At 37.7% G+C, this 18,756-nt stretch overlaps 1 protein-coding gene across 2 annotated transcripts in view; it reads right to left on the reverse strand.

The window, feature by feature from the left end:
- Positions 1 to 453: 453 nt before the first annotated feature.
- Positions 454 to 18,756, reverse strand: part of GRPR (gastrin releasing peptide receptor) — a 40,345-nt gene continuing 22,042 nt past the window's right edge. Inside the window, exons 2-4 of one of the 2 annotated variants that reach the window (XR_015796828.1) lie at positions 7,940 to 8,291; positions 1,496 to 2,569; positions 454 to 744 (exon numbers count right to left, since the gene is read on the reverse strand). Coding sequence is in view for 1 of the 2 variants with exons in the window: in XM_088144907.1 (XP_088001033.1) it covers positions 2,159 to 2,569; positions 7,940 to 8,291 (763 nt within the window). In the remaining variant the exon portion in view is untranslated. The other variant, XM_088144907.1, reaches the window with a different exon arrangement.

Below are 18,756 nucleotides of genomic sequence, written 5' to 3' on the forward strand. Positions count from 1 at the left end.
TTTTGAATATTGATAAAAGTCAAGCTCAATCTTGATGTCTTCATGGTCCATATATTACAGAAAAAAGTTTGCCCTGCTCTCTTCCATAGGGGTAGACAATCTGGGGGGTTCCTGATATTGCTGAACTACAATTCCCAGCACTCTTAGGAAGCGTGGTTTATTGTGAAGTATGCTGGAAGCTATGGTTGCATAACACCTGGAGGACCACTGTTTGCCTATGCAGTGTGCTTGTAATTTGATTTGAAAAAAATCTTTAGCATTTAGGTATTGCTTTGTTATAATGGCCAAATATTTACTTGTCTTAATGTTTCTAGTAATCCACCTAACTAGAAACCAGAATATAGAGAGAGAGAGCATTCCAAAAAGTAGGGGTGAGGCTAGGACAAAAGCTAAATTTTATTTTATTTACATTTAAATTAATTTAAAATTATATTTAGTTGATATGATTGTTCTTCCATCCCGTATTTCTGAATTTTCTTGTTCCAAAATTATAACATGGTAACTATTTTTGGAAGTCTTGTCAGTGCTTTTCCCATGGCTAATGTGGCTCTGGGGAATCAAACTGAGAACAAGACAAGCTCTGAGCTAGCTGTTGTCCATCGTGTTTCACCCTTTTTGATTGGAACACATGCCAGATGTTGAAAATGTTTTGTCCGTTGGAAAATCTGGAATTTCTATTTCTTTTGAATCCATTAATATCAGAACATTGCAGCTGTGTTTGTGACATCATCTAGAAGTATTGTGCTGCGGAAGGAAAAAAAAAGTTGAGGGCTTAGCAGCGATCACCTTACATCATTACTACAGCCCATGTTTGAAGATGCAAAGAAGAGGTGGTAATTCCTTTTACATTTGTGCACCATAGTTAAACATACGTCGAGCACAATATGACTTATCTTGACATTCATTAATGCATGAGCTAAAGACACAGATATGAATATTTAATGACATTTGGAAAATTCAGTGCTTTACTCTCACCACCCTCCACTCCAAATATGGTAAAATACATACACCAGGTAAACATAATTAAGCTTACATTTATTGAAATGGTACCACCTTTCACATTTGAATTATATACAATATACTTCTGCATTCAGACGGGGGACAGGTAGTGAACTCAATTCCCTTTACATCTTTTTTAAAAACACCATGAATTAATACTGCCTGAAAATATGTAAGAGCCAATGGTAGTCATCATCTGCCTACACAGATTGAGACACCCACTTTGATTTTGATAATAATAATAATAATAATAATAATAATAATACTCTTCCACTTAATTACATGATTCTAAACATGTTTCATTAGAATTAGCTTTTTGAAGTGAATGCTGCTTACTTTCTTTAATACAGAAAGCAAAGAATAATGAATGTGTTTTCTTAAGCTTGTGTATGGACAAATGGAGATTCTATTATTTTACCAATAGAAGCTGAAAGACTGTAAATGTTTAGGATCTCAGTCCAAGGGAGAAGAATTATCTCTCACTGTATACGCTTACCTGTTACCTGAATGCAGGTGTATGGCATTGTTCTGCCTTGGCCTTTTGAGTTCTTCAATTTGTCCCGAGGCTCCCCAATGACCTTTTACTTCAGAAAGGGAACTTAAATACCAGTGCTGCACTAGAAGTGGGGAACCTAAGACGAAAGGTTCAGAAGACAAGGAAGAGAAGGGAGCAAAAAGCTGGCTTTGCACTGGACCCTGTGCTTGTTTTCTGTATATCACAGAGAACACAGTGAGGGACAGGCTCATTCCAGCAATAAATAAAAGTCCAAAGCTCCATATATCAAAAATAGCTTGTCTAAAATGATTTCCCTTCCACCATCTCTAACTGGTGCCCTTCAGATGTGTTTGATTCCAACTCCCAGCATTCTTGGCTTTGTGGAAATGCTGGATGTTGTGACCCCTACACATCTGGAAGATACCAGGCTGGAAACAGTGATCTACACAATGTGAATAAAAATGGATCAGCATGTTATAATGCAAAGCCATAAAAACAAAGGTCAAGTATGACCAGCCCTGCAACTCTGCATTAAACTTTTTTTACATGCTGCCAAGTTCATTGTCTGGTCACTAACCCATTTCTCTGTGTACATATGTACATTTCTTGCTGACTAGGACATACGAATAGGCAGCGGTGGCTAGAGAGCTCTTGCAGTGAGTGTTAATTTAGTGCATACTGTACATTTTCTTCATGGCAGTTGTGGTTGCCATTGATAAAACTGAAGGTGATCATGGACTGATGGTTGGTGCTCTTGAAAGATGTCATCGGTGTGGTACTTCTGCCTGTACTCTGGGATCGAATTAGAAGACGGGCTTTGTAACAGGACAGCTGGTGGTTAAACTGTTTCCGAAAACTTTTGCTGAGCAAGTACAAGGCAAAAGGGTTTATGCAAGAGTTAATAAATGCCAGGATTCGAGCACAAAGAGAAGTGATAAAGTGCAGGACAGATGTATCCACCTCTGAATAATGGTATGACCGATATAAGTAGATGATATGGTTAGGGAGCCAACAGAAAGCAAAGATACAAACAAAAACTAGCACTGTCTTGGCGAGGCGTTTCCGAGATTCCATCTGAAAAGAGAAAAGGAGATGTTAGGTCAACAACACCGAAGATAAGATGGGACCCTATGTTTAGTTTTAGTTATCTAGACAACAATACATGAATGTTCACATTGGCTTCCACTTCATGGAAAAGTACTCCTGATTCATTCATTTATTTTCTTAAAGAATAGCTTCTTTTCTTTTGAAACTGATCATTCTAAATATATTTGCAAACTAATCCTATTTCAATTTAATGATAAGACCATGAATTGGATGGGATGCATAGAACAGCAGCGTTATGGTCCTTCAGATCATCCCATTTAATGATGCAGTTTGTGAAATTCTTTGTTGCTATCCTATCACAAAGATAAAATCCAATGAAAGAATAAATCTTGGCTGAATATGCACAGTCTGTCCTCATTTAGTGACCGCAATTGATTCCAGTGAAATGGTCGCTAAGTGAACCATGTGACAGAGAGATAAAGAGAGAAAGAGATGCTGCAAAGATGGTTGCTGTCATCTCATTTAGATAAAGTTCTCTCATGCAGCAACCCCAGAGTTACTCTCACTCCCGTGTATGTTGTTGTTAGGCGCAGAAATTTGGTCGTAAGTGTACACATTGGTTGGGAAATGATTTTTTTACTACCATTTATTATTGTCATATTTGTGAATGGTCGCTAACTGAGGTAGTCCCTAAGCGAGGATTGGCTGTATTCATGGTTCACATATAAGAGACTCCACAAACATTTGATCTTCTGTAACAAGAGCAAATAAATATTTTGCCCCATGATATTAGTTCTAAGCAAGCTTTGTTAGTCTAATATTTGTGCTTGCCTACCCACAATACTCATTTTTTTCTTCTCCTTTCCCCACTGCATGCAGCTGCTACCAATTGCCCTCAACTTGAGACCAATGTTGGGTTCCTGGATTGCATGCATTTGCATGGCCACTCCAGGCTGTCCAACCACAGCTGCCTGGTTCATACTTCAGCTCAAGTCCTGTGCTACTATGTGGTCCAGCCACATCAGAAAATAGGAGGAGCTGAAAAACTAGAAGGGAAGTTCTGCAGGTTTGATTGGGGAAGCAAAAGCAGAATGCCTGAGGCTGCTCTACAGAGATGTCTCCTCCTTGCTTCTCAGTCAGATGAGCAGGGAAAGGGAATCCTAGGAAAGGGGGTTTAAAGAATTTTTTTTATATATCTACTACTCTTAGTTAGTTCTAGTTCTTAGCTAGATGTGTACAAATATCACTTTGGTGTGTTAATGAATGCCACAGCCACTTTTGCCTCCAGCCCCATTCACCACTACTTAAAAGTATTATCTCAGCACAGCCTTTTTTGTAGAGCTCTTAGGGAAAGAAGGACGGCTACATACCCATCTTTTCCCCTTGTCTGCTCATTGGGCTATTTAAAACAGATCTTTTGGTAGCAGAAAGCAATCACTAGGACTAGAGTACTTCCACCATGATGTCTTGTGCTACTTTGGGATTAGCTCTGGATCCAGCTGTTCCCATGATATTGTCTGTGTTTGGGCACTGAGTCAATTTTCTTCTGGCTCTGAACTAGTTTACCTGAAGTGACACAATAAAGGCCCTGCAGTGGAGGCTACATCACTCCTTGCCACGACAATCCTGGGTGATCACTACAAGGAAGAACCCAAAACAAGCTGCAGTGGAACTACAGAAACATCATCTTCACCCAGGGCTACTAGAGCATAGCATTAAGTGCCAGTCATAGTTGAAGTACTGTGAGCTACTGAATCCATAGGTAATTTCACAGAACTCTCATGTGGGAGCAAGTGTGAACCCTGCCCACTCACTGCATTCTAATGCTAGTATCTCTCCAAATGATTGCTCATGTGCTGCTTCACTGATCACAGCCGTCTGAAGTCCCATCCAAGTATTCATGTTGTATAGGAATGTGGCTTTTATCACCTCTGTCTTTTTTGTAGGACCACTCTGTAGTGTAATTATGTAGGCAGAGGCCATCATCTGACCCATGCTACCTTTTGAAATTAAGGCTCCATTTTTAAGTTTGCTAGTTAGGCATGAGAAGCAGCCATGTTTTCTGCATTAAATCTCATTTTATGCTACAAGACCAAATTCTAACCCTCATGTCAGTCCCTTATTGGCTTTTATTATACAGTATGCTAAGCTATTCTGCAAGGGGCAGGATAAGTGTAGATCAGCATGTTTAGTGATGGCAACCTTTGTCAACCTGACACAAACTAGACCGTTATATCAAACCATAATATGATTTAGTATCTTTTCCACCTACGCTTAGAGTGTCCTGTGTGGTGGCAGCTTACCCAGCCAGTGTGCTCCCAATCATGTTTTCATAATGAAGAAACTGTGAAAAAGCCACCCTGGTCACTTACAAGTCTTTGCTAGCCATTTCCCAACATACAGTATGCTAGCTATTTCTTGAAGTCAAGCACTCAAAACTATTTTTACATATGGCTTTTATGGTATTTATAGGCACCATGAGCAATTACTGCCATAAATGGTTCTACCTTTGCCCTGTATCCACTCAAGTACATACGATGCAATCATGGTAATTTTGATCTTCATCTCCCTCTTGTTTTAATCTGCTATTAAAGGCCTAACAGCTTTCTTTTGTTCAAGGTTGCATTTCCTACTCGTCATTGTATACTGCACTGCCCTGGACAGTACTTTGTGGTCTTGAACAAAAGAATGCTATTGGGGATGGGGTCAGCACTGAATACTAAAGAGGCTCCCTTTCAGCAATTCAGAGTCACTTCAAAGGATGAGTGCTACATGAAAAGATCTCTATCGTCATAAATTTCAGGGCTGCAAAAATCTCCCTTTTCCTTTTAAATTTCAAGTGGTACTGATCTGAGATATTATATCCTCTTCTGCTAGCCATCGAAATATAACTATTTCTGAAAATGGTCTCATGTGAGAGGGAAGTACTATATACAATTATGTAAATATCCCTGGATATGTTACAGGATGACAATTTCATCATTGCACAAGAGAGACCTCGCTCTTTCTCGTCCCACCATCATCAAACTGGCCTCTTCTCTTCATGCGTGAAGTATTAACAGAAATGAATATTTGTGAATTTGGTGCCTTTACAGCATGATCAGCAGTAGACTTATGTAGCTGTAAAGAAATAAAGATTCTTCAGTAAAATGGGCAAAAAACCCCACACCTTCCATTGAAAGCATTTCTGAATGGTAAGTTGACTCTCTTAACCTATGTGCACTCTCCCCCTTAACTAAGAACAATACCTGGAACCAGCTGGTTAAACAAATAGGTATAGAAAGAAACAATTTTTAAATTGTTTTAAGCAGGCCAAAAATATGTAAGTAAGAAAAGAAAACATGCTAGGGATTAGCCATCATTGGTAGAAATAACAATGTAGAAAATCTGTAGCAGCCTACAGTATCCAACTTTTTGTAATTTTTTTTTTAATTAACACCTACATGAAGTTATGGAATAATAAGGTTGTTATGTGTGGGAAGTTCACAGCTCAAAACATGCTCCCTAGTCTCATATACATTGTATAGAATGGCACATTAGCTTTTTACTACAGCTATATCTTTCTCTGCAATTGGCCACCATGCTGTCAAACATTGTCACAGACTTTTAGTCTTCCAAATGCATGTTCCACCACATATTTATAGCAGTTAAAAACAGGGTGATAGATGATCTAATTCCGTATTATCCATATAGCTATCAAAGGGCTTCATAAGCCAAACATATATTGTTTAAATAATACCGGACAATATGATGGGGGAATATGTGCATGCTACTAAATGTGATGGCCATATTTATAGACACAGAAGCACTGAAATTCATTAGTTCATATGGAAGGACATATTGAAGATGAAAGCATTGTGGTGTTTCCCACTCCAGTATTTGCGAAGTGACTGGAATGACCCACAGCCTTTTGTTTAGAGGAAAAATTAGAAAAATCTTTCTAATTAATGCACACTTAACTCTTCCATATAAATGATACATGGCAATCAGTCCAATGCAAGTGGAAAACTAATTCGTTTACAGTCATCAATGAAATGTAAAGTAAAAAAGCAATGTAAAAGGGAGGGAGGGAGGGAGGAAGGAAGAGAATTTAGCAAGGAATGCAAATGTGATTTTTCTGCAATTGCAAGTATAGTTCTTGGTGGTAACTTCAGGATTTATGCCTGGAGGGTTGCAAGAATTTATGCCTTGCAACTCCACCATTAGTAGAGATGAGAACAGAAGAAAGGGCTGTGATGATAGCTTACAGACTCATCACCCTCAGACAGAAAAATGCTGGGAAGCTGCCAAGATAGTATTGTTCATTCTAGTTTCCCCCAACACTGGACAACTCATGATTGTCCGCCTGGAAATAGTGGTAACCCATTTTCCAATAATCACTCAAGGATATTGGATATTGGCCGTTACATCACTATAAATTGCCACTGGAATGTTGGACAGACAAAATCAGCAATATCAAACAGTATTTTCCTTGTCATTCTAAAGTTCTTCTTCCACATCTCATCATCCCATGCATCCATAATGAAAACCTGGTAGAAGTACCAGAACCATAGAACAAAGAAGACAGTGCCCATCCCCATTCTCACTGAATGAATGGCTTGCTGGTCTCCAGAACCATTCTATCTTGATTGTTGCATGACTGTTCAACCACACAAGGAAAATATGAGCATGCTTCTTCTGCTTCTCATCTGTCTCTCCAAATGGCTCAAAGCGTTTTGGAAAACTGCTAGAAACATCACAAACTACCTAGAGTCTCTGGGAGTAGGCAGCATATAAATGTAATATGTTGTTGTTGTTATTATTATTATTGACAGCAATGTGAGTCACAGTTTTGAAGGATGCATGGCTAAGTGCAAATGACAAATGCAGAACTGTTTTAAAAAATGGAGGGAGAATTAGATGAAGTGGTGGGAAGGAAGAGGATCAATGATTAATCATTGGACTGTACCCACATTTTCATCCATTTTCCATATTAAAATCCTCTGGGGGGAATGAAACCAAGGATAATACTATGAGAAATGTATATATCCACTAGATAGGTAAACTATACCTAGCTTAGAGCAATCCAAATAGGTTAAGAATCAAGCATAGGAAGCATATTGTGGTAAAACTCTATATCCATTTGGAAGTGACCTTGTTCTTTATTGAAGGCTTGTGCCCTGAAAATAGGACACTGTCTTCCCCAAAATGGTGCCTCCCAGTGTGTTGGGTGGTTACCTATGCTGGCTGGAATAGTCCACATTAGGAAGACAGTTCAGAACCCCAGTGGAGATGAATAAACTATGCTGAGTTTCTGGATGCAGCACACAGTTTTCATATTATGCCATTCTCAGTTTGGAGTTGGGTAGTTTTGATTGTGTGTATACCATGTGTCCTTGTAAATCAAATAGGACATACCTGCTTTCTAACCTGAATAGTTCCTTCCACTGGTAGATTGTAAGCACTCCGAATCAGATTTTTTGCGATGAAATAATAGTATACTGAAATAACAGATAGGGGGATTATGTAAAAGATGAGAAAGGAAGCCATGGACTGAATTTTTGGATGAAGTTCATTGGTAAGCGGGTAAGGCGTGCAACTAATAAACGTTTTATTAGTGCCCCTGTCATAGAAAGGACGCAAGTCTGAAAACACAGCCTCTGGAATGGCAAGCAGCATGGAGAAAATCCAGATCGTGGCAGCTTTCAAACAAATCTTCAGCAGGGCATGTGAAGCTTGGATGTCCATTGGTCTCACTATAGCTTTATACCTAAAGACAAGAGAAACAGTCCTGTTACTGACCAGAAAGGAGGATTTTTACTAGGACAGATTCATGTTGAGTAGTGTTTTTTTGGCGGGGGGGATGAGTACTATTTTTGCAGGAAGAAGGTGGTTCCTTGTTAAAACAGCATTGCATCTTGTGCTGGTTTCCTCTCCCATGGCTCTGAATCAACGCTGGATTGTAGTATCTTGTCTGTTGGACATGAATGGTGGCCATTCATTTAGAAAAGTACTAAATCTCCCCATGGAAACTCTGCAGAAGTCAAACTAGAGATGATGATAGTATCTCTAAAAGTAATTAATACACATATTTTTCGAAAAGTAAATTAAAAACTGCAGGAAACTCCTGAGCTGCAAGAATGAGGAGGGAGAGTTACTCCTTTCCTTTGCCATAACTATTTGCTTTGGAAGGAAAGCTTCTGCTCTTGTCAGTGGAACTTTCCTTCCATCTGCATACAGCAGTTTAGCATTTCCTGACAAGAGAAAAAAATGTTTCTACTCTATTCTTGCTCTTTGAGTTCTGCAGCTGATATTACATTTTGCTAAATGTGCATATTTATTGTATGTATGTTTAATTTTGCATCTGCATTTAATCCCCAGGTATGCCAGCTAACACTTTTCTGTTTCTCACCCAGTTTCCTTTCATGTTTGAGTTACAGTACCATATACTGCATTGTAACTGTTGTTTCCTCAATTATTTAGAAGTACTTAATTTTGCTAATGACTTAAGTAAAGGAGAAGTTCCCTAGGGAATTGGTCCCAATTATGACACCAGTTAATCAAAACTTCACTGAGGAATTTTGTGAAAAACGTAAGCTGTTGGTGGCAAATGAAGCAATTTGCTCTTTGCAACAAAATTCTCCAGTATTTATATATTTATGTTTAATCAATTCAAGTTGATGAAGGAGCATTAGCTTTAGGAAATACTTACAGAGAGTTCCAGGTAAATTTTCATGGATGAAGTGCACTTATGTTTTTATAACATAGCTAGAAGTTGGGTATGAATGTTCTCCAGCAATCTGCAGTTCCCTGGTCTTCCACACTTAAATTAAATTCCATTCCATTTTTTAATGTCAATATTACAGTCACTGCTAAAGGGGGGTTTGGCTATCCTAGTTCTCTGCCCACAAATTTGGTAAAGAATTTTGAAAAGTCATTTTTTGTGTTCAAAATTAATTTAGAACTGCCAGTTGATGTTTGGAGACCAAAGAGAAAGAAAGAAGCCTGCTTCTCTATTTTGCTCTTAATGCTACTGTCATATTTTTGGTAGATTCATGTATCTAATGGTTATGATAACTACTTTCATTGCTTGAGGTTGGAATCTATTCTCTTTCTTCACAAATTGATAAAACACTGTATGGCTATCATGTTCACAGTTGTTAATCAATGATATATAGTGCCTCAAAATGTAATTTTCAGGGTCTGTGATTATAAACACCTGGTGTTGTCAACTCAGTTCATTAGGCAAATAGTTTTTCATAATGAAATGTGGCATGCACTATATAAAAAATGCATTACTGTGGAATTCAAGGTAGCTAATTTAAGTCAAAATGAATCTGTGATGTTGGAACAAGTTTGTGTTGAGCACATCTTGGTCATTGTCAAACCACAGATTCATTTATGTTTGTTCTACATGGCCATTCTTTGATAAGAAAATCCAATATTCTTAAAATGAATGTCAGTAGAAAATTAATCCATCCTGTTGGAACCAATAGCACGTGAAAGGCTTATCTGTGATTTTATTTTGCTCATTTTCATTAATCCAGAATGTTAGTAAAGAAAAACATGCAGCAACTCAGATAAAGCTATTTTTAAAAAGTATACAGTGAGCAATAACTTTAATTAAAATTATTTATAAGGAGGCTCTTGTTGTTAGAAAGAGAATGCCCTTCTGTCCCATCACTAAGGTAAGAAGAGAACATGACTGTATGAGAACAAAAATATTTTTTTCCTATGAAAACACAGAAATTATTACAATGGCTTTTATTTATACACATTTATAGCAACATCTGAGTAAGAGTAATCTTGTCATTTGAAGTTTGGAGGAACGTGGGTACAAACTGAAAGTTATGAGATCTGTACGCAGACATCTGTTTATGCGGTTCTTTAAGATTAATTTAAAAAATAAGATGCCAATGCTCTGGAAAGCAGCAACCAAAAATTAGAGATCTCTTTCTCTTCAACCATCCAGAGACTGAACTTGTTGACCCTTAGCTAGATCTTTGCTTTAGATCAGTTCATGGCTCTTCTTTTTCAGGACTAACATTATTCTTGGCTCTGTTTCTTCTTCACATTGGTTTAGAAAATGGGAAAAAGAAACAGAGGCAAGAATAATTTAGCAACTGGATGATCTACCACCAGATGAAAACAAGAAGCTTTTATATCCATAAAAATGAAAAAGACTATCTACAGCAGCAGCATATCTGTATCTGCACATCTCAGGATTTACTATAACTTGTTTTGTAATGAATCTCAGATCTATGTTTGAGAGATGTCAGTGGGTAGATTGAAGATGATGAAAGAGAAGCAGCTAGCCAAACTCCTCATGAACTCTCACCGAACCAAAATAACCTATGTTAGTGTTTATATGGACATTCCAGATTAATTTAGAAAAGACCAAGCATTTTCCTAAAATAAAATAAAATAAAATAAAATAAAATAAAATAAAATAAAATAAAATAAAATAAAATAAAATGCCACCTATGGCAAATTATTCATTTCTTTAGTCTAATACAGCCTAGATGGAAGGACAGAGTTTTCCATTTGCAGGATTCTCTTGTCTTTATCTGTGCATCTATACCTTTAACTCTCAATCTCACTCTCTCAGTCACACACTCTCACATGCATACGTGTACACATACATACACACACACATTTACACTCAATAAAAGCTCAGTGGTTTAGGAATTGGGTTTTATCACATGTAATTGCTGTTGACACATCTAAATTAGGCCTATGTGCCCAAGCTTTACAACTAGCTGTAATCCGATCCCCATCTACTGGTTTCATTTCTTCTGATTGCTGACATCTCTTCAGGGTTTCAGGCAATTTTTTTTCCTATTACCTAATGTATTCAGGGATTGAATGTGGGATCTTCCACTTTGGGTTCTCTGAGCTTGGTTCTTTGCTTGCAAATGTTTCATTACCTGGCTAGGTAACATCTTCAGTTCTGGAATGGGATGGGGTTTGCTCGCTATTTATGTGCTGTGGCCTGCCTTGCCAGTGCTGGTGGGGTGGGGGTTTTGTTTTGCTCTTCTGGTAGTTCTTTGATTGGCATGTGTTTGCTGCTTGATTGTGTGCCTGGTGGTAACTTTTGCTGATCTGGGTGATGATTGCTGGTGAGGCAATCTTCTGGTCTTTTGTCTCTTTTGAATGGTATGAGAATTCTTGGAAGCTTGGTATTCAGACAAGGCAGCAATTAACAGACACATAAACAGCATCTACACACTATTCAAACGAGACAAAAGACCAGCACTGGCAAAGCAGGCCACAGCAGATAAATAGAGAGCAAACCTCATCCCACTTTAGCACTGAAGATGTTACCTAGCCGGGTAATGAAATGTTTGCAAGAAAAAAACCAAGCTCAGAGAACCCCAAGGACTCCACAGTTCAACCCTGAGCTATACATATTCACCTCTATTGATCTTCCACTTGTCAGCACATGCTAAACCACTGAACCATAGTCTGTTCACCCCAGCCACGTGGGCCCATTATACCTCTTGCTTTTTGTGCTGGGGTGGAACTTTCATGGAATTGAGAACTTGGGCAACTGAAGATGCACAGGAACTGGAGATTCTTGTTCTTTGTTTGAGGTATCTGTCTTTAGATAAACAATCATACCTGAATTGTTTTCCATGAAATTACCTGCAAAATGTTTTTTGGATCAGTCAGATCAAGCTGGAATTAAAGGATGCTTGAGGCAGAAGATGCCTGCTGAAATCTTGAACATGACCATCAACTTATTTTTTCATTTATGTGATGGATAATTTATCCTAGCAATGAAATTCTTGTTTTGTACTGCCTGTTCCCCCTCAACTATATTATTTAACTATCTGTATTAAATACAGATTAACTCATACAAAGAACAGAGGAGTAGACATGCTCAAATCTATAGGATTAATTTACTTGATGCTAATTTAAATCCTATGGTTTCTATTGAGTTACTGTAAATATAAGTAAGCCTGAATGTAGTTCTTTGTCCAAGAAGATTTTTTGGGGATATTTCTATTTATTTCTTCAACTAGTTCTTTATTTTGGTTAATATCGAATCATACATTATTTTAATGGTCACTTTTTAGGTGACCATCAGCAATTTTTTCAGATACCTAGAAACTCCTAAGTTTTTTTTATAATACTTCTGAAAAATATTTTTTGAAAAATAGAACACAGAATTTTCAGCAAGCAATTACTGTTTGTCTTGAAATAAATCTTAGGTGGATTCACATGGCTGCAATGTAATATAGCCTGAATGCATATTCTTCCATTTGCTTCCTACAGTAAAATGATGCAATCGCTTTAAAGAGGAAACCTTAAGAATTGGTTAAATCAGTTTGTGCTAAATCAGTTTGTGCACACTCTTGTGCCAGAGTGTGATGTCATAAGTGAGTTGTTATTTGCCTGAACCAAGATAAGAAGTTGCTACAGCAACCATTAGTTCAGAAAACAACACAAAACATCCAGAGTAACGAATGATCAGTACTGAGTATCAAGTTTAGCAGTGACAGAGAAGTATAGTTTTTAGATTCTCTTCCTAGACCAGCAAACTGTCAGAAATATACAATAAATGTAATTATTTCAATTTAATCTTTGAAGTTCATACAGTATCACATTTTTCCAATTATTTCATAGTCTTGATTGTATGGTATGATTAATGTAATTACACTTCTGTTACTGTTCTCCACTGCTGTTACTGTTCTCCAATCAACTTTATCAAAATATTTTCTCTCAAAAGTGATAACTTTTAAAGCCATTTGATAATGAGGTTGTAGATAGCCAGACACTTTGCCTCTCAAACTATCCATTAAATTGGTTGTAATTAAATCACAGCAGAGTTTCAGCACCCAGCCTATGGTAACTGATCTTGGAAAATAAAGCAGAAATAATGATTTTCTAAAAAAAAAAATTCAGAAGAATGATCAACAATTTCTGTACTTTTTTTTCATGACGACAACACCGAAGTGTTTGTGTAGTCATCAAAAGTTGAATACAGCTTGAAAGGGACCTTATTTTTTAACAAATCAGTGGGATTTACTTCCAAAATATGCTTAGTCTTAGGAACTTTCTGAAGGCCATCTAATGTGATACCATATTTATTGGGGGTGGGGATCCAATAGCACTCCCTCTTTAGTGCCTCATGACCCACTGATCACAAGTATCAGTGGGCTGCAGATGCAGAGTTCAACATCTATTCTCTTTCTCTTCTTTGTCATTCCCTTTGCCAGCTCTTTGTCTAAGAGACTTCTAATATCAAGTTGCTTACTTCTGCCTTTCCTCCAGGCATGCAGACTTCTTGATTCTCCTCTTGGTAAGATGTACTTAGCTAGTGTTAGGCTTTGTCTGTTATGCATTTCTTATAAATAAATCTCTCTGTTATAAAGCTTGCATCATTAAATGTTGCTCAGGTCAGATTCTTGTTTTCAGGATTGCTCATGTATCCCACAGGATGCTTCCTCCTCCAGCAATATTTTAGCTCAGATTCTTTCCCCTTCCCCACTTGACATCACACAATATGTAGACGTTGTCAACATTACATGGATTTTATTTATTTATTTGAAACCACGAACCTTTTTTATTTTTGATTTATAAATCTCACTGGATCCATAAATTTTACCATATCTCTAAGAATAGTGAGATATGAGACACAAGAGATAAATAATTTTTATCACACAACACTAGATTTTTTCCCAACAAGATGGAACAGAAATGCTAACAAGCACAGTCCAGAGTTCAAAGGGACATCACACTTGCTGGGCCACAACTGACTATGAACTCCATTTTATGCTTATCCCTGTACATGTAGACACATATCCACGTAATATTTTTTGTTCTTATTTTAAAAGAAACTGACCACATATTTTCTTTACAGTAAAATGGCAGGCACATAAGGGCTCCATCATGGTATGTTTTTCTCAGCATAAAAAATACAATGAATCAGCAAAAATTCTGAATACAAAACTAAAATATATATTTTAGAAAGCTAAATGAAAGAATAGATGCTTTTTCAAAACCAAACAGAGTGAGGAAAATTCAGAACAGATTGGTTTTATGTGAGAAAATTGTATAGAAGATGCCTAATAAATTTGTAGGTTAGGAAACAATGGTAGAGTTCTTAGCATGTTAAAAATTATTTGTGGAAAATGTGATGGACTTAAATAATAACTGGACATGTGTGACACCAATATGGAACAGATTTAGATTGAACAGCACTGCTATGCCAGAATAATCTGTTTGCTGCAAGAACATCATTTAACAAGGCCTTTGCCCTCTCAGTCTAATGAGTAATTTAATCACTGTGACAAGCCACATGAGCTAATAAATTCAGCATTGTTCTCCAGCAAATAACACACAAAAAAGGTCTCCCTAAAGTAAAATTCTTAGTATATGGATGTTCTCTTATCCTACCCAATATTCCAATTTGCATCGCTCATGGATGGCAGGACATTATCTCAATTAAAATAAAAGAGTCAGATTTCTAAAAGAAATCAAATTGTTACCATAGGTATATAAATATAACATTTAGAAAAGCAGGATTTCGTTTGGGTAACATATGCAACCAAGAAATACCTTTACTAAGCTGGAGCATTTATTCATGAGGTGGGAGTTGGGAGGGGGGCATTTTTAATTAAAGAATGAAACTATAGATTGCAACAAAAATAAATATGATATCCTGCAATTGGAAATTTCATAGTGGCAAATGCTTTTCCCGGGTTATCATTACTTGGAAAGTAGTTAAAAGGACCCAGGTATACTGATATAAACATTACATCTCCTAGAACAGGAGATTGCAGCAAATATTTGCATTACTGGAGACAAATGCCTTTTTGACTGATGCCTCTAATGAAAATATCCCTGCACTTGGATAAGCACTATTTGTAACTGGGTAAGATTCCTTATTTATGGTTGTTACAGTCACTTTACACCCTCTGCTTAGGAGATGGGATGACCTTAAGAGGCTGGAGAGTAGGGACTGAGCAGATTAACCAATCTAATTATAACACCACTAATGGGTATGGTGTGTTATAAAGTTCAAAAGGATGAGTGTCTGCCCCAAGGAGTTTTACAGCTTCAAATTCGATACAAGGAGAACTACAGAGGAAGGAGAAGGAAAGAGAAAGAGGCAAAGCAATATGTGGCCTGCTTACAGGATGAGTTAAAGTTAGGCAAAAAGGGATAGGGAGTGTAAGGCTGCTAGGAAAATGTAGATTTTGTAGGAAGGAAGGAAGACAAGAGGGACCACACGGGATTCCTAAGAGGCCATCTAGCAGCAGAAGCAAAGGTGATGGCAGTCCTTGCTCCTTCCTTCCTTCCACATGGCTCTGCTATTACAGCTCCTATTGGAGCCCTCCCCATGTGTCTTGCTCTCCTAAAGGAGCAACCTCCCATGCCTGTGGCCCCCAAGGTGGCTGCCTCTGCTTTCACTCTTTGCACACAGCTGAGGGCAAGAGAGAGCAATAGCTGTGCGCAAAGCTGTGTTTGTGGACAGCATGTTGATTGATTATGTGCCATCAAGTTGTTTTCAACTCCTAGCAACCACAAAGATAGATTTTTCTCCACCTATCTTTGTGGTTGCTAGGAGTCTATCCCTAGCCTGTTCTTTCAAGTTTCCCAACATTGCACTCATCCCAGCGTAATTGAGTCCATCCACCTTGCTGCTGGTCATCCTCTTCTTTCTTCTTCCACCTTTCCAAGCTTTACAGCCTTTTCCAGAGAGCTATGTCTTCACATAATGTGTCCAAAGTAGGATAATTTGAGCCTGGTCATTTGTGTCTCAAGTGAGAACTCTGAGTTGATTTGTCTGATGATCCATTGGTTTGTTTTCTTGGCTGTCCGTGGTATTCTCAAGAGTCTTCTCCAATACCAGCATTCAGAAATGTCAATACTCTTGCTATCCTGCTTCTTCAAAGTACAACTTTCATTTCCATGGAGTGTCACAGGGAATACCATGCCTTGCACAATTCTAATCTTTGTAGGTATAGACACATCACAGCATTTGAATGTTTTCCAAGGCCTTCATGGCTGCTTTACGAAGTGCTAGTTTGTGACATATTTCTTGACTGCTTATCCTTTACTGTTGATGGTTGATCCTAAAAGGCAGAAGCCATCCACCACTTTAATATCTTAATTGTCAATTCTAAGGCTGGTTGTTCTACCTGTTGTCATTAGTTTGGTCGTCTTTATATTTAATTTTAGTCCCATTTTTTTGACTGTGCTCTTTGACTTTTAATACTAGGGCTTGTAGATCCTGTGTGTTTTCAGCTATCAGAGTAGTGTCATCAGCATAGCACAGGTTATTGATGTTTCTTCCTCCAGTTTTAAAACCACGCTCATCTTTTTCCAACCCAGCTTCCCGTAATATATATTCAGCATATTGGTTGAATAAATAAGGTGAGAGTATGCAGCCTTGTCCCACTCCTTTGCCAACCTGGAGTCAGTCTGTTTCACCATATTCTATTGCACTGTGACTTCCTGGCCTGCATATAGGTTTCTTGTGAGGACATTGATATTCTGGGATTCCCATTTTTCTGAGCACTTTCCACATCTGGGGAGCAGAAGGCTTTGAAAAGCTGATGATGGTGGAGTTGGAAAAGCCAAGAGGACAGGCAGGGATGTATCATGGTAGAGAACAGAAAACTAAGATGACACATCTTTGCACTTAGTAGATTTATCTATTTATCTAGTAGTAGTAGTTGGAATGGCATCCCTTTCCAGTTCTATGATTCTATGAGATTAGTAGGCTTTGAAGAGAAAGTCAAAGACCTTGTGCTAGAAAGCAGTATAGAGACATAAGGAAGGCTGTCACTGAGAGTAAAAAGACAGATGGAGACTGCTGAATAGATATGAGAAGGTCCCAGCAGTCCTGGATGAAACATTAGATTAAGGGGGCTGCAGCTCCTTCCCTGGTAATTAGCCGACATTGCTACATAATTACATAGAAATTAAAGGCTGAAATAAGGCAAGGAAACATAGCTTAAACTAGTTTACACAACTCACTACGCTTCTCCACACCTTTCTATCCTTGCAAATTGTTCTTGCTTGCACCACAACTAGACAACTCTTCATACATTCCCTTTGTTCTTTAACCTTCTCATATCTCTCCTTTTCAAAATGTTAGCAACTCCATCCATCTACTTTCTTGTTCTTTTTCTTCCTCTTGACCCATTTATTTTTCCTTCATATATTTGTTCTGCAGTTGAATTCTCATTCATTCTTTTTCAGTGATCAACCAACTCAATGTACTCATTCTGTACGTACAGCTTTCAGACAATAAAACAGAGAGTCTAGAACAAAAAATAAATGGCAAAATATACAAGTAAAATTCTGCACAACTATTTAGTGAGGGAATAAAGCCTGTCTTCTGCTATTTTTATATTATGTTTTTAATTATTTTTTCTTTTTTTTAAGTATTTATACTTAGCTTTATAGCCTGAAAAGCTACCCCAAAGTGTTTACAACATAATAAAATGGGTCTTGTATTCAGGCTTAAAATCTAAATAAAAGATGATATAAAGTGAAAAGCAGATGGAAAAGGAAAACATGTACACTCAGGCACTAATTCTGAATGTCTGGATGCTCTAATGACTAGCTAGGATAAAAAAGAAGCTGCTCAGAATAACCTAGATGTGTGAAGCACTCATAAAATATGTATTATTGTTTGTGCAGCTGTTGGGTTGATTCTAATTCCTATTGTCACAGATATGGACTGATCATTATTACCATAGCAGCAATATTCATTGGCTATTATGGTTATTACTGTTTCATATTCAAAGGCCTAGGGATGATTTGGAGCAGGTATGGGTGTGAGTGTAGCATCTCTGTGCAACTTGCTAAACCAGCACAGATGCTTGAAGATGCAGTTTTAAGGAGCTGCAGACATGCAGTGAGTTCACTTTCCAGTGGACTCTGAAGCACCCTTTTGCCTTTGAACCCAAAGCACTGTACAGCCCTATTGATTTTATCTGCACTAACTATTCCTAGTACAATCTGCACAATGCATCGTAGGCATTTTACAGTATGAACTGAGAACAAGTGAGAAAGGCTACAAATGGTAGAAGAATGGGCATGAGTGAAAGGTCATAAAGTTGCAAAGAAAGGGAAAATGGGGGGAACCCAGTGAAATCAAAAGAATTTGTCATCTGTAGGGAGGCATCATATAAGCCCCAGAATATTATTTCTCAGTAATATTTGGATTCTAAAAACTTAAAATCAAAACATTACTGATAAATAATAATCTCTTC

Source organism: Python bivittatus, unplaced genomic scaffold, assembly GCF_059951505.1.
Source record: "Python bivittatus isolate LINGU-HERP-01145 unplaced genomic scaffold, Pbiv_v1 ctg000350_np1212, whole genome shotgun sequence".
Lineage (NCBI taxonomy): Eukaryota > Metazoa > Chordata > Lepidosauria > Squamata > Pythonidae > Python > Python bivittatus.